Consider the following 16,006-nt stretch of genomic DNA (forward strand, 5'->3'; position numbering starts at 1 on the left):
GAGAAGAAACAGAAGATACCCCAATACACTCCAATGATATCTTCAAACCCTTACCTGGACTTGTTCAACCCATCAGAACTGTGCTGACTAAAGGAGTCGCTGGCATTGGAAAAACAATCTCTGTGCAGAAATTTATTCTGGACTGGGCTGAAGGAAAAGCGAATCAGGGCATCCACCTCATATTTCCACTTCCTTTCAGAGAGCTCAATTTGCTGAAGGACAAAACATTCAGTCTTCAAGATCTTCTACAATTTTTCATGGGAACAAAACAACTTGAAATCTTTCCAAATGAAGATAAAATCCTTTTTATTTTTGATGGTTTGGATGAGTGTCGTCTGTCTCTGGATTTTCACAACAACGTGAGGTTGTGTGATGTGACTGAATCAGCCCCAGTGGACGTGCTTCTGACAAACCTCATTGCAGGGAATCTGCTTCCCTTTGCTCTCATCTGGATCACCTCCAGACCAGCAGCAGCTGATCTCATTCCCTCTGAATGTGTTCATCGAGTGACAGAGGTACGGGGCTTCAATGACCCACAGAAGGCACAATATTTCAGAAAGAGAATCAGAGATGAGTTTCTGGCTGAGAAAATTATCACACACCTGAAGTCATCAAGGAGCCTCTACATTATGTGTCACATCCCAGTGTTCTGCTGGATCTCAGCCATTGTTCTAGAGAAGATGTTGAGTCAAGCAGAGATTGGAGAGATTCCCAAGACTCTCACTCAAATGTACACACACTTCCTGATCATTCAGACCAACATTAAACATGAGAAGGACTATGAGATGACAGTAAATGATGAAGACATGATTCTCAAACTGGGGAAACTGGCTTTTCAGCAACTTATGAAAGGCAATATGATCTTCTATGAAGAGGATCTAAAAGAGCGTGGCACTGATGTGATAGAAGCATCAGTGTACTCAGGATTGTGCACTTGTAGAGAGGACTTGCATCAGAGGAAGGTCTACAGTTTTGTTCATCTGACCATCCAAGAACATCTAGCTTCTCTGTATGTGCATCACTCCTTCACGAAAAACAATATCAATTTTTTTGATGTTACTGAACCAACTCAAAAAGCAACAAATAAACAGGTTTCAATATTTGACCTGCATCGGAAAGTTGTCGATAAGGCTGTAAACAGTAAAACCGGACATTTAGACCTTTTTCTTCGTTTCCTCCTGGGCTTTTCTCTAAAATCTAATCAGACTCTCTTAAAATGTCTTCTGACACAGACAGAAAGCAGGTACCACGATTTAGAGAAAACAGTTAAATACATCAAGAAGAAGATAGAGAAACATCCCACTCCAGAGAAATTCATCAATCTGTTCCACTGCCTCAATGATCTGGGTGATTGCTCACTAATAGATCAAATGATGTGGTATCTTAACACTAAATCTCTCACAAAAGCCCTGTCTTCCTTACAGTGGTCAGCTATAATATTTGTTCTGCTGACTTCAGAGAACTTTGGGGTGTTTAAGTTTAAGAATTATGCTTCATTAAAAAGTTCTGCACGAATGACACAAATACTCCTCAAACTGCTGCCAGTGATTAAAGTATCTACATCTGTGCAGTAAGTAATAATGCGAGTGGTCACATTATCAAAAGTCGTTTGCAGCTGACAGATTTATTAACATTTTATTTGTGTTTTTTAGACTCAGTGGATGCAGGCTGACAAAGAAAAGCTGTGCTCATATAGCCAAAGCTCTCAGCTCAGAAGCCTCGTGTGTAATGGAGCTAAACCTGATTGAAAATAGAATGAAAAATAAAGGAGTGAAGTTTATCTCTAAAGAACTGTTGAGTCCTCACTGTAAACTAGAGATACTGAGGTAACTGTCAGTGTTGTGGTGTGTGTAATGATGTTTTCAGTTAGATCCATTTCTATTCTTTATGCATTCTTTTTTAATTGTGGAACCTATTTAATCATAGTAATCCTAGAAGTAGTTATACTCTTGTTTTGTTTTCATTGCAGGTTGAAGAATTGTGGTATCACAGATAAAAGCTGTGATCATCTGACTTCAGTCCTCAAATCAACCTCGTCACAACTGAGAGAGCTGGATCTATCTGGCAATAAACTAGGAGACTCAGGAGTGAAGCGTCTGTGCTGTGCTGTAATAGAGAACACTCACTGTAAACTGGAGAAACTGATGTATGATCTTTTTGGTTATTCTTTCAATATTTTTTATCTTTACATATGGGTCACCTTCTGACATATTATCATCAATTCAGGTTGGATGATTGTCATGTCACAGATGAAGGTTGTTCTGCTCTGGCTTTAGCTCTGACAGCAACCTCCTCACAGCTGAAAGTGCTGAATCTGTCTAGAAATAATATTGGAAATTCAGGAATAAAATCTCTCTCTGCTGGACTGGAAAATCCTCTCTGTAAATTGGAGAATCTAAGGTAAAATTATATCTCTCACATGACCTCATTCAAGTTATATTCTATAAGTTTATTAATGTTTTGAAGAAAGTGTTTCAGATAAACCCAGGCTTTATTTTGAATGTTCTTTAAAAAAAAGTGTATAGGACATGGCATTACAAATTTACCAAAGTATCTCTGCAGGTTGATAGAAGGCCGTATCACAGATGAAGGTTGTGCTGCTCTGGCTAAAGCTCTGAAATCAAATACACACCTGAAAACACTGGATCTTTCTTTAAATAAACTTGGGGACTCAGGGCTCTCCTCTATTCTTAATAATCCTCATCTCAAATTGGAAGCACTGTGGTAAGATGTTTGTGTTTCACACATCCCAATTTAAAGTAGCCTATATACTTTAATTGTAAGATTTTTGTGTTCCTATCTTGAACTCAAGGTCCATTGAGATTGGAAATGCTTGTTTTTTTATGTTTTCTAATTGATCGTTTTTTTTATTATTATTACAAATGATTTTATAAGTATACAAATTAAAAAGTATATTTTTATTTTTGATGTATTTAATATTTCATGTATTTGGTTTGCTTCCCTTTTGTTTTAATGGGTGCAGCTTTGCATTTCTTACATTTTTCAAAATCTTACAACTTGGAACTTTGCAGATTTAATTGGAAAAGCGATGATATGTTATTGTAGTGCAATTATCAGTTAAATTTAAATTTCACATCAAATATTAAAAATAAAATACCATTTATTTATTCATTGCTTTCTCTACAGGTTGAATGATTGTGGTATCACAGAGGAAGGTTGTGCTGGGTTGTCTTCTGCTTTCATATCAAACCCATCACACATGAAAGAACTGAACCTCTCATTTAATAAATTAGGAGATACAGGAGTCAAGAAGATATCTGCTGCACTGGAACTTCCTTACTGTAAACTGGAGATACTGGGGTAAGATCTGATGTCTCTGTCATACAGCCATATCCTCAGTGAGTCATATGAGCTATATGCTATATGTACATTATTTCCCAAAACAAAACATTGTGTCACTGTTTTGTACAATCAATTGCAGGTTAATTGATTGTGGTCTCACAGATAATGGTTGTGCAGATCTTGCATTAGCTCTGAGTTCAAATAACTCATGTTTGAGAGACCTGTGTTTGTCAAAAAATACACTTGGAGACAAAGGAATTAAACAGCTGTTTTCTAAAATCAAGACTTCACACTCCAAACTGGAAGCACTTTGGTAAGATAATATTCCTGAATCACTCATAGATATGATTTGATTGATATAACTTTATGTCAGATTTTCACAGAGTGGAAAATCTTCTTTAACACTGGCCAGAAAATACATCTATCAGACAACATACACAGAAACAAAAACAGCACATGAAAAAAAACATTTAAAATACAATATATTTGATCAATATAAATGAGTATATTAATGAATTAAGTTCTGTGTGAAAAAAGTGTATTTTCCCTATCTGCAGCCTGATTGATTGTGATATCACGGATGAAGGTTGTGCTTCTCTGGCTTCATTTTTGACATCAAACCTCTCACATTTGAAGAAGTTGTATCTTTGTGACAAAAAAGTAACAAACACAGGAGTGAGGTATCTCTCTGTTGTGCTGAAGAATCCTGTCTGTGAACTGGAGACACTGGGGTATGAAGAATTGTATCACATTTTGCTTAAAGGGATAGTTTTCCCAAAAATGAAAATTTGATGTTTATCTGCTTACCCCCAGGGCATCCAAGATGTAGGTGACTTTGTTTCTTCATAAAAAGATCATTAAAAAAGACATTAAAAAAATTACAATCTGATCAGTTAAGACATTAAGTGGCACAGTATTAATTGTCTCTAATTAATCATTAACTGTTAAATGCTGTTGCAAATAAAAGTTACTCTTTACTAATTACTCTCCCTTTGACAATAAAAGTCCAAAAGAGCTGAGCTGAATGTAGTGTGAAGAGTTTGTCATTGTTCTCTATGCAGGCTGTATAACTGTGATATCACACAAGGAGGTTTAGCTGCTCTGTCTTCAGCCCTCACAGACAGGCTGCCTGATGAGCTACATGATAATATGGATAGAAAAGTGAAGGAATACACGTAAGTTAAATTTTTTTTAATAAAATATGTTGATTTAATTTTGATCAAACAGCTACATAAATACTTAAGAGGTCGATTTATCTTTTTTTTGTTGTTGTTGTTGTTGTTGTTGTTGTTGAGTTAAACCAAGACATTTTCATCTAATCAAGAAGTGTAATTATGTGTTTGTTTGTTTTTTGTTTGTTTCTTTTTCCAGTTTATGCAAATTTAAAGTGAATACAGAACACGAACAGGACTCACAGCAATCCTTATTTAATTCAGACATATAAAGACATGCTTTTGAGGTATTAGATAGCTCTAAATTATTTTGTCAAATTAATTTTTACATTACATAATCTGTTATGTTAATACTAAATCACTGTAAATAATTGCAAAATATTTGTACAAGCCATATATTGCACAGTTTTCTGTTCATTTTTATTTATTTATTTTATTGGTTTTAAACATTTTCTGGTTCATTTAGACAACTTGAGATATGTTGTGTTAATATAGTGAACTCAATTTATTGTTTATTTCTTAAAGTTTGTGTTATTGTACAATTTCTTTATTTTTTTAAAGTCATAACTAAACAATTGTTAAACCGGGCTATCATTGAAACCTTTATTTCAATTTTATTTCGGATTTTATTTCGGCCTATTGGACTTGTACACAACTGCACTGCAGTCATTTTCCAAAATGTCATTTGTGTGGAAATATCACAAAGTCTGTAAACAAGATGTTAACAGAGGCCAGAGATGGGAATCACCGAAGACAGATGCAAAGAGGAGAGCAGAGACGTGCCAGAGAAAAGCTGTAGGCTAGCAGAGCAAGCTCATAGTTCACATACCTAAATTGTATTTATATGAATGTATTTCTGAAGGGAACTGATTGTCATCAGAAATGTTTCGATGGCAATTTTCCTTTCATCTTCTGCACAATGCATATAATAATTTTTTTTTTTTTTTTTTTTTATGTATTAATAGCACAGTGCTGCTTTGTGAAATACAAAAAAGGTGTGCACATCCAAACAACCCAAAATTGGGTTCAAGCGCAGGATATATTTAGTGCTTATTTAGTGACTGAGTTTTCATTTTTTGGGTGAACTATCTCTTTAAAAGATGCTGACAATGCAACAGTCCATTATTGTGACTGCAGTACAACTTACATGGGATTCAATATCAGTGGTTCTAACGATGGCTTTAGTATATTTTCCCCATATATTGCTTATTTTCAATAAATTCAATTTAAATTAATTCACATTTATTTGTATAGTGGTTTTCACAGAAAATTTAAGTTAAATATAATGCAATTCTATATTATATTTAGGCCTCTTTTTTACTGTCTGAAATCTATGAAGTAATAAAGAGAGCTAAGAAAACATACGTAAATGCAAGTGTTGTGAATTTAAGAATGATTGCAAGATAAGCATGCTTTTACATAGATGTTACAATATATGTGATGTAAATAATGTTGTTGAATGTCACTGACACATTTGTGTGCAACATTATTTGTGTAGTTTAAGCAGGTCTCATGCTTCTCATCTCACTTTTTTTGTCTTTAGATTTTTTTCAAAATCTTTTTTAATTGACACACCTAATCTTTCTTTTATTGTTGTAAACATATTGGAGGCTCAATAAAACATTATCAATAAAGGAACAAAGTTTGTTGTAAGATCTATCATTATGAAACCTGCTCTAGCATTGGCTTTTACAGCTGAAAAAGTTGAATTTGTCAAGCAATGACTTAGAGCTGTTGTCTTTTGCACTCATCTATTATCTGATGTTTTGAGAAAAATTAATGCTTTTTTAAAATGTGTTTTATCATTATAGTTTATATACAGGTATGTGCCAAAAAATTAGAATATTGAGGGAAAGTCCATTTATTTCAATAATTTGTTTCAAATAGTAAAACGTGTTATATTAGTTCACTATACACGAAGTGAAATATTTCAAGCCTTTATTTGTTTCAATTTTGATGGTTACGGATTAAAGACAAAAACAAAAAACATCCAGTATTTCTAGACTATTTCATGTGACCAATAAAAAAGGATCTTAAACACATGTTGGCCTTCTGAAAAGTGTATTAATGTACTGTATTATGTCCTCAGTACTTGTTGGGCCTCCTTTTGCTCTAATTACAGCATCAAGGCGGTGTGGCATGGAGGTGATCAGCCTTTGATACAGTTGAGGTGTTATGGAGCCCAAGTTGCTTTAATATTGGCCTTCAGCTCGTCTGCATTTTGGGGTCTCTGTTCCCTCATCTTCCTTTTGACAATACCCCATAAATTTTCAATGGGGTTTAAGTCAAGCCAGTTTGCCGACCAATCAAGTGGGTGTCAAGTACAGTTATCCCATGGCTATTAAACCAGGTACTGGTAGTTGTGGCTTTGTGGGCAAGTGCCAAATCCTGCTGGAAAATAAAATCAACATCTCCTAAAAGTTTGTCGGCAACAGGAAGCATGAAATGAAATTTCCTCGTAGACAGCTGCGTTGACTGTGGACTTGATAAAACACAATGGACCCACACCAGCAGATGACACAGCTCCCCAAACCATCGCTGGCTGTGGAAACTTCACACTGGACTTTAGCTTGACTTTTGTTCCTCTCCGGTCTTCCTCCAGACTCTGAGACCTTGATTTCCAAATGAAATGCAAAATTTGCTTTCATCTGAAAACAGGACTTGGGACCACTGGGCAACAGACCAGTACTTTTTCTCCATAGCCCAGCACAGATGCTTCTGACGTTGTTTTTGGTTCAGGAGTGGCTTGACGCATTCTAACGCAGTAGCCCATGTCTTGCAGACGTCTGTATGTGGTGGTTCTTGATGCACTGACACCAGCCTCAGTCCACTACTTATGAAGCTCTTCCAGATTTCTGAACCGCCCTTGCTTGACAATCCTCTCAAGGCTACGGTCATCCCTGTCACTTGTGCACATTTTCCAGCCACATTTTTTCCTTTCTCGTAACACTCTGTTAATATACTTTTCCTACTTATGGAGGGTGTCAATGATTGTCTTCTGCACAACCGTCAAGTCAGCAGTCTTCCCCATGATTCTGAAGCTTACTAAGCCATCTTTAATCCATAATCATAAAAACTGAAACAAATAAAGGCTTGAAATATTTCACTTTGTGTGTAGTGAACATAAATAACATACAAGTGTCACTTTTTGAAATAAATGTACTCTCCCTTGATATTCTAATTTGTTGGCACATACCTGTATATATAAACTGGCATTGTATATGTTGAATCAATGGGATTAAGTGTTGTTTGTTCAAAATATTAAAAAGTCACACAGGTTTTGAACAACAATAGTTCAGTTTTGCACTTTCACACTTTTTTATGCATTTTTCGTTTTTCACACAGTTTTTTTAGTATGCTAAAGTGTGCATGTGAATCTTTAAATAATCATTTTTTTATTAACAATTTAATTTCAAATCAGGTTTGTTGTAATTTTTGTACTGTATTCTTTCTGAATCATTACAACTAAACATTTTTTATTTTTTACGTTTTTTCATTTGTTTTAGCAGCAAATGGTGGCGCAGTGTGATTGGCTGTTCTGTTCCCCAATAAAGAGTCTACTGTCGTTACTTTCACTTCCGACACGCGCAGACACTGGTAAGATTAATACTCTATATTTTGCACTACGCATGTTACACAACAATATTAACAGTATAAAACTGCTTTTATTGATAACTGTTTATAAATCCGTTGGGAAATATGTTTTCTCATAAGCAGGGTGCGATTTGTGGAAAAAAGCAGAGGGAGGATGCTTTTGAAAACTTTATTTATCTCTCCATAGGAGGAGGTTGACCAAACTGTTGGTGTAATCTGTTAACAACGCACATTATATACCCGTCTTTTTAAGTACGTACTAGACAATGAGTGTCACGACATGAAATGTTTTTAATACGACGGAAACTGTCTAACGTGATCACAATTTAACAAAAACATTTTAAGTTGGGCCTATCAATTGTAATGATTTTATTTTAAACAACGAATAAATTATATAGAAAAAGTGAGCAAAGTATCAACGGAGCTTTTTGAAACTCCGAATCCGTAAAACTCAGAACGGAACCCCCCATCCCCCGCAGTAAATAACTGCTACTGCTGTAGAAAATTTGCAAGCTAAACATGCCAAGCGTTTACTTTCGGTTTTGATTTAAGCCTATAAACGCGATGTCTGTAAAAACAGCTACACTTCTTCAAAACCGTGTATTTTATTAAACTGCAGTATGCTTTATATTAAAGGTCTTGTTGCTGCCATAAGGGGTTAAAAAGAATTTTGGAACAGAAAAAGGAGTTGGTAGCCATGAATCTAAGCAGTTCATTTAACCCCTCGGGTGAGTATGGCAAATGTTAATTATCGACCTGTTTTAGTGATTACCTTGATAACTTGATAGCTAATTTCATTTAACCTTACTTTAGATTCCAACTTGAGATAAACAACTCAACGATCAAAAGGGGGACATATACCAATGACACTTGCTTACTGACTTTGTCTAAACCCACTGTTTAAGGACTTGAACTACTAACTAGAGAACCAGAAGTATTTTAAGAAGCTCAGAGAATTTGTTCTGACTATTCTATTAACATACAAATCTAACTATTAAAACTGATTGTTTAGATTTGTAAGAGAGATTATTTAACTTGTTGTTTACAAAACACTCACATACTACATCTCTGGTTGTCTAACAGAGCTGCGGATTGTTCTTTTGGGACAAAAAAATGCTGGGAAAAGTTCAGCAGGAAACACTATACTGGGTAAAAGGGAGTTTGACTTGAGGAAGACTGTGCATTGTGTGGAACAAAGCAGTGAAATAGCAGGCACTAAGATCACTGTGGTTGATACTCCAGGCTGGTGGGGAAATTTACCTTTTGAGGAAAACCCAAAACTGCACAAACAGGAAATTCTCCTGAGCGTGACTAAATGTCCTCCAGGACCTCATGTCTTGCTGTTGGGTCTTAAATGTGGATGCATCATTTCAACAAGATGAAAAAGACATCCTATGTGATAACATGAAATGTTTTGGTGAGGACGTATGGAGGCACACAATAGTGCTATTCACCTGTGGAGATCAACCAGGAGGAGGTATTATTGAGAATGAAAACCTCCAGTGGCTCATTAAGAAATGTGGAAACAGTTATCATGAGCTCAATACTAAAAACTGGGGTGATGCATCTCAGGTCACAGAACTGTTTAAGAAAATACAGGAGATGGTAGAAGGAAACAGAGGCGGCCATTATGAAATAAACAGAGACACTCTACAGCAGGTGGAGGAGACAAGGAGAGAACAGGAGAAGAGAGCAGACGAAAGAAGAATGAAGATTCAGCAGCTGAAAGATGAGACAAGAACAACTGGTGAGCTCCTTTTCTAACTCTGTTTATTGTTACTGTTTCACAAGAGTCCCACTGTACCATAATGGAGCATACATTTTATGTTTTCATGTGAACATCAGGAAACAAACATCATCTCTCAGAGCTGAGGATAGTTCTGCTGGGTTATAATGGCTCTGGGAAGAGTTCATCAGGAAACACCATCCTGGACAAATCTGCATTTGATTCAAAAAGATCTGTTATGTCTGTAGTAAAAGAAGGAGATGTTGCAGGAAGACATATCACTGTGGTCGACACTCCAGGCCGAAGAAGAAATTACTGTTCCAAATACACCACTAGACTCTATAAAGATGAAATTGTGTTAAGTTCATCTCTTTGTCCCCCAGAACCTCATGTTTTTCTCCTGGTCATTCGAGTGGATGTTGCTTTCACTGAAGTGTACAGAAGGGCAGTGGAGGAACATACTGCCTGTCACGGTCTCAAAATTTGGGATCACATGATTGTTCTCTTCACCTTTGGTGACTGGTTGAAAGAGACAGACATTGAGCTGTTCATTGAAAGAGAAGGAGAAGCACTTCAGTGGATAATAGACAAATGTGGGAACAGATATCATGTCTTCAACAACAAGAACAAAGGCAATGGGAATCAATTAACTGAACTGTTTGAAAAGATAGAAAAGATGGTCGCAGGAAACGAAGAATGGTTTAAGACTGATTATCAGCATTTACAGGAGGTGAAAGACAGAAGGATGAAAGCAGAGCAAAGAGCAAAACATATGCAAGATGAAATGCAAAAAAGAAATAAGATGAGACATTTGATGCCAGGTAAAAGTGAAAACATAAGGATGATTTAATGGTGTTTTACATACGTGCATTAAAATGTGTTCATGTGATCAAGTTCTGTTTTTCTTCTTTTTAAGAAATTGCCAAACTTTCTGAAATGAGGTTGGTGTTGCTTGGATCATGCTGTTGCAGCAAGAGTTTAACAGCAAACACAATTTTGGGTAGGAAGGCATTCAACAGAAGCAGATCACAAGAGAATCTAGAAGAAAAAGGAGAAGTTGCAGGAAGAAAGCTCACTGTGGTTTATACACCAGGTTTTGAGAAAGATTACCTTACTGGACAGAGACTTGAGGATGCTAAACTCAACATCTTGAGAAGTGTGACAGAAAGCTCAGTTGGAACGCATGCTTTCATTTTAGTCCAGAGTGTTGAATCTTCCTTTGCAGATGAGGAGAAAAGCGCATTAGAGAAAATCATGGAACCTCTTGGTGAAAACGTCTGGAATCACGCATTGGTTCTGTTCACTGTTGGAGAGGAACTAGGAGAAACTCCCATAGAGTTATTCATTGCAAGTGAAGGTGATGCTCTCCAGTGGCTCATTGAGAAATGTGGGAACAGGTATCATGTTCTCAACACTAAGAACTGGGGTGATGGATCTCAGGTCACAAAACTCCTGGAGAAGATTGAAAAGATGGTGGAAAAAAACAGAGGACAACCTTATGAAATAGACAGGGAGACTTTACAATGTGTGGAAGAGAAGATGAGAGCAGAGAAAAGAAGGATGAAGGATCAGCAACTGGAATATGAAATAGAAAAAGAAACTCTAGAGAGGGTTGAAAGAACAGATCCTATTGCTGCTAAAAGAGCATCTAGTATGGAAATCCCTTTAAACAGTAAGTTTCTTTTGTATCTGCACACCATAGAAAATCTGAATGTTTGTCTGATATGTGAATTTATTTCTTTGCAGTTGCTGAAGGCAGCAGTCTTTACTCGGAAAATTCAGCATATCTTTCCATGAGCATCTTATCAAAAGGAACACCTAAAAAGCACCATTTCAACAAATCTCTGTGTTCAGAAATGACCTCTGGATTGGAATCTCTTGACTCCATTCCAGACTCTGATGAAGAACACAATTTAGAATAAGATATATACCCAATTTGAAATCAACCTGATAAGTTAAGAATACTTAAAACATTTGAGGAAACTTTTCGCCTCAAAACATTTGATTAATAGAACTAATATTTTTTGTGTTTGCCATGCACTCCCCTTGTTCTGCCTCCTTGTCACCGTTACCAGGAGGGTCGCTGGAAATTCTGGGCCCTGTACACTGACTTTGTTAAGGGACTCACGTTCAGTGGGGGGTGGAATCACAATATCACGATCACAATATCAAGTTAGAGAGTTGAGTGTTTCACGTTCCTGTCAGGCCACCTCAGCCAAACTTCGGCTTTCTTTGCTGCTCTGAGGTGTCACTGGCCATTCACACAGCCTGCCTGTTTACAAGTCTCTTCCAGCCTACTGTTTGGACTGTGTTCTAGCATGGGCTAACACAGTTATCAAAAAGACTCTCATTATACACTTGTTTGTAAATAGTCAAACAACATGCAGTATTTGTAGTCTTTTTTTGTTTTTGTAGTTTTGCTGTCCGTCTTCAACCTAACCAGGTTCTACTCTTCACCACAATGGTAATACTACACTATATACCACATACAAAACATTTATTTTTCTTGTAATCTGATGCAAAGCATGCTGGTAACTAGATTTTAAATTCAGCTTAGTCCAATTAACTTTCATTATTATTTGAGTAAAATGAACACAGTTCATTTAATTCATTTTGCTGTTCAGTTTTACAGTAATATTGTTTATAAAAGAAAAATAATTAGAACATGTTGCTGTAAGACACTTTAAAAAAAATGTATCATGTTCCATGAAGATATTTAGAAAATTTCCTACCATAAATATATTAAAAGTTAATTTTGGACGATATCAGCATAGAATCATCTTTGGGCAATCCTTCAGGAGGCTTATGCTGATGATACACTGGGCAACTTTTTGAGCAATGTTGCCGGGCAACTTTGGCAAATGTTGCCGTAAACGGGCAGCCAGGTGTGAAACAGAACCCACAACAGATCTAAATTTTCCAGATAGAAATGTGTTACCCATTTTTAATGAGAAAGTGCCCAAGCAACATTGCTCAAAAAAAGTTGCCCGATAAAATTGCTCAAAAAGTTGCCCAGTGTATCATCAGCATTAGAGTAATATATCAAGTTAATGTTTGAATAAACTGACAGCTCAGATGCCCAGATAATGCAGAGCTGTAATAGCTCCTAATGGTGGATATTTTGAAGAATTGAAATTTTTTCTATGTATAAACTGTTTATGTAATAAAATATGTCTTACTAGTTTGTGTTGTTCCTTATCAGTGCAAAATTATAACAAATTAAAAAAGATTAATGCTAGTATTGTCCAAAATATTATTAATATTGTTCACTTTTCTATGGGCGTTTCCAAACTTTTGGCAGGGTGTACATCAGTGTAAAGTTTATTAATTCAGCTTTCAGATTATGTATAAAGCAATCCTTCTTAAAATCAGACAAATATACTTTTTGATTCATGTGACGCTTTACACTTAATACATTATTTACATTAAGTAATACATTAATACAAAAAGTGATATAACGTGTATATATCTACATATACACAGTTCTTTGTTCAAAATGTAATAAATCAAAAATAAATACCATTTTCACACATCTGCGTTTCATTCAGACTATTTTAGACATATTGTACAAGTGCAATGAATTTAATTTTCAGTGAACAAAAGGTTGCTAATGTTTCTAATGATTTATTGTTGGCCGTTTAAGTATTATGTTAGTACAGTTTGTTTTAAATGTGTATTTTTTCTTCTTCAACATCATTACATTTGAATTCTGCTTTCATTTCAAATGACTGACAACACCGTTTACAAATCTTTTGGAAAACCACTTGCACTAAATGCTCTGAAGAGAAAGCAAGACATTGCAGTAGTCCATTGAATGAATCCTAAGAAAGTCTTGGTATGCATAGAAAATGTATAGAAAACTTGCCTTTCTGTCACATCCAGTCCTCCCACTTTGCTCTTAAACTCTACAGAGACGGAATCCTTGTGAACAATACCTGCACCACAGACAAAAATGTTATTTAGTAATTTATTATTATGCAATCAGCAATGTTTAAAATTATGAATCACTTGTCTTCTGCTACACTCTAGATTCTAGAACGATCGAAACAACGCGTCCTTCAGGAATGAAAGTGAATAGCACAATGCCGTGATATTAGTTAACTCGTGATATAGTCTAGCTATTAACGATTATCCTGTGGACTTTTTTGTATTTCTGCACGCATGTCTTATTTATTAAGATGAAACTGAGTTACGTGGAAAAAGATGAAAATGTATGTCATCCGCTTGTAAACGAACAGGAATCGAAAACGAAACTTAAGTTCAGAGAATGGATGGAGTAGCCACGTCTATTGTTTGTTAAAGATGTAGTTACGCGACTCTTTATACGATTACGTTTTATAAATCGCTGAAGCATTTTATTTACTTTTAATTTTGTTTATTTTAAGACTACACATTACATTAAGCATTTTTCTATGTAATAATAGTAATGGTTTGCTGCGTAGGGAAAACTAGGGCTAGTTGCACTCACTGGTTCATTTAAGGTTTGTTGTTGGTTGTACGTATTTGAGTGTTTAATCAAATGTATGTGTCACTATGTTGAATAGTGGGTCGAACTGACTTCAGTGTGTTGTGGAATCAGTGATTTCTAAGATCAAAGCCGTCATAAGTGATACAAATGGATCTGACGAGTTATCTAGGATTCACAGGAGCAAATCCGCTTTCTGGTGCAATGGCGAGTCCTCGTTGTAAACTGGAAACTTTGAGGTAAATCATCAGGTTCTCTCACTCTCATTTCCTTGTGCAGTCAAATTGCCATGCAATGTAAGCTTTATCAGTTAGATTTTAGATTGGTTGTATGTACTATAGTTCCTGAGAGGTTCAGTTGTGTGTCATTTTTGTCTGTGCAGGTTAAATGATTGTGGTATCACATTTGAAGGTTGTGGTTCTCTGGCTTCTGCTCTGACATCAAAGCTCTCACATCTGAGAGAACTGAATCTGTCTGGGAATGAACTAGGAGATGTAGGAGTGATGTTGCTTTCAGCTGGACTCAGTAATAATATGTCTAAACTTGAAACACTTAAGTAAGACCACTATAAACTTTAAAATCACGATACATTGAATTATTGACGTGATTATGAGTAACATGTAATTTTACTCTCTGCAGGTTGATTGGTTGCAGTGTAACATATGAAGGCTGCGGCACTCTGGCTTCAGCTCTGGCATCAAACCCCTCACACCTGAGAGAACTGGACCTGTCACAGAATAGCCTAGATGATGTAGAAATGATGCTGCTCTCTGCTGGACTGGAGAATCCTTCATGCAAAGTGGAGAAATTGAAGTAAGATCTTAATTTTGTCAGGAATATGGACCTGTCTTGTTGTGTTTCCATTTGTTCTGTTCCTGTGTGCCCGTATATGGTCATTTTCTTGTCCTTGTTTAGTCTAATTAGTTATTCTATTAGTTATTAGTTACCTGTGTTCCCCTGATAATTTAAGCAGTAATTTTCAACCTTTGAGAAATCTATTTCATTCTAATTTAAATATGCTAACATAATGCAAACATAATGCATATTGTGATTATAACCCTGTACACCCTATACAGGGTATTGTAATCGTGATTCTTTGCATTTGATTCAGAACGGGACTTCAAAGCATATATATATATATATATACATATTTAAATCTTGTGCAAGAACTACAGCAAAAACCAGTTTAATGCATATTTTATCAATATTTTAGAAAATTTCATTTGAAAATTATCAGTATTGAATTAAATGGATTTCATTATTATTCCTTTGAACATGACTGTTTAAAACAGTCTAAATTATGAAACCTACACATTCAAAACATCATTATTACTCTGACATTTTTCACTTTCATGATGCTACATATGCTGGGGGTGTGAATTTGATAGGTGCTTGATATAAAATAAATGGTGCTTTAAAAAGTCCTTGAATCTGGTGTTCATAAAAGAGTGGGAAACCTGCCTGTAGCAACATTGCAACATGTATTTTTTTTTCCTGCAGGCTGTTGAATTGTGGTTTAACAGAGGAAGGTTGTACTGCTCTGGCTTCAGCTCTACGATCAAACCCCTCACACCTGAGAGAACTGGATCTGTCTGAGAATAGCCTAAGTTATTTACACACAATGCTGCTCTCCGCTGTAATGGAGAACCCCTGCTGGAAACTAGAAACACTGAAGTAAGATCATAAACTGAAGTCTCAAACTTGAGATAAAACATAAATCTAAGAAAACCTTAAAATATCTCACAA

General features: G+C 35.8%; 1 protein-coding gene across 1 annotated transcript in view; it reads left to right on the plus strand.

Moving 5' to 3' along the window:
• The first annotated feature begins 242 nt into the window (after nucleotides 1-242).
• LOC141285339 (uncharacterized) overlaps nucleotides 243-16,006 on the plus strand; it is a 41,287-nt gene continuing 25,523 nt past the window's right edge. The window contains exons 1-14 of the mRNA XM_073818360.1: nucleotides 243-1,570; nucleotides 1,653-1,826; nucleotides 3,148-3,321; nucleotides 3,861-4,034; nucleotides 4,365-4,478; nucleotides 6,761-6,825; nucleotides 9,153-9,298; nucleotides 9,396-9,816; nucleotides 9,915-10,616; nucleotides 10,712-11,467; nucleotides 12,211-12,259; nucleotides 14,643-14,816; nucleotides 14,900-15,073; nucleotides 15,761-15,934. Coding sequence (XP_073674461.1) covers nucleotides 258-1,570; nucleotides 1,653-1,826; nucleotides 3,148-3,321; nucleotides 3,861-4,034; nucleotides 4,365-4,478; nucleotides 6,761-6,825; nucleotides 9,153-9,298; nucleotides 9,396-9,816; nucleotides 9,915-10,616; nucleotides 10,712-11,467; nucleotides 12,211-12,259; nucleotides 14,643-14,816; nucleotides 14,900-15,073; nucleotides 15,761-15,934 — 4,610 coding nt within the window. The 5' untranslated portion in view covers nucleotides 243-257. The remainder of the gene's footprint in view (nucleotides 1,571-1,652; nucleotides 1,827-3,147; nucleotides 3,322-3,860; nucleotides 4,035-4,364; nucleotides 4,479-6,760; nucleotides 6,826-9,152; nucleotides 9,299-9,395; nucleotides 9,817-9,914; nucleotides 10,617-10,711; nucleotides 11,468-12,210; nucleotides 12,260-14,642; nucleotides 14,817-14,899; nucleotides 15,074-15,760; nucleotides 15,935-16,006) is intronic.

The sequence above is a fragment of the Garra rufa genome, chromosome 14, assembly GCF_049309525.1.
Source record: "Garra rufa chromosome 14, GarRuf1.0, whole genome shotgun sequence".
Classification (NCBI taxonomy): domain Eukaryota; kingdom Metazoa; phylum Chordata; class Actinopteri; order Cypriniformes; family Cyprinidae; genus Garra; species Garra rufa.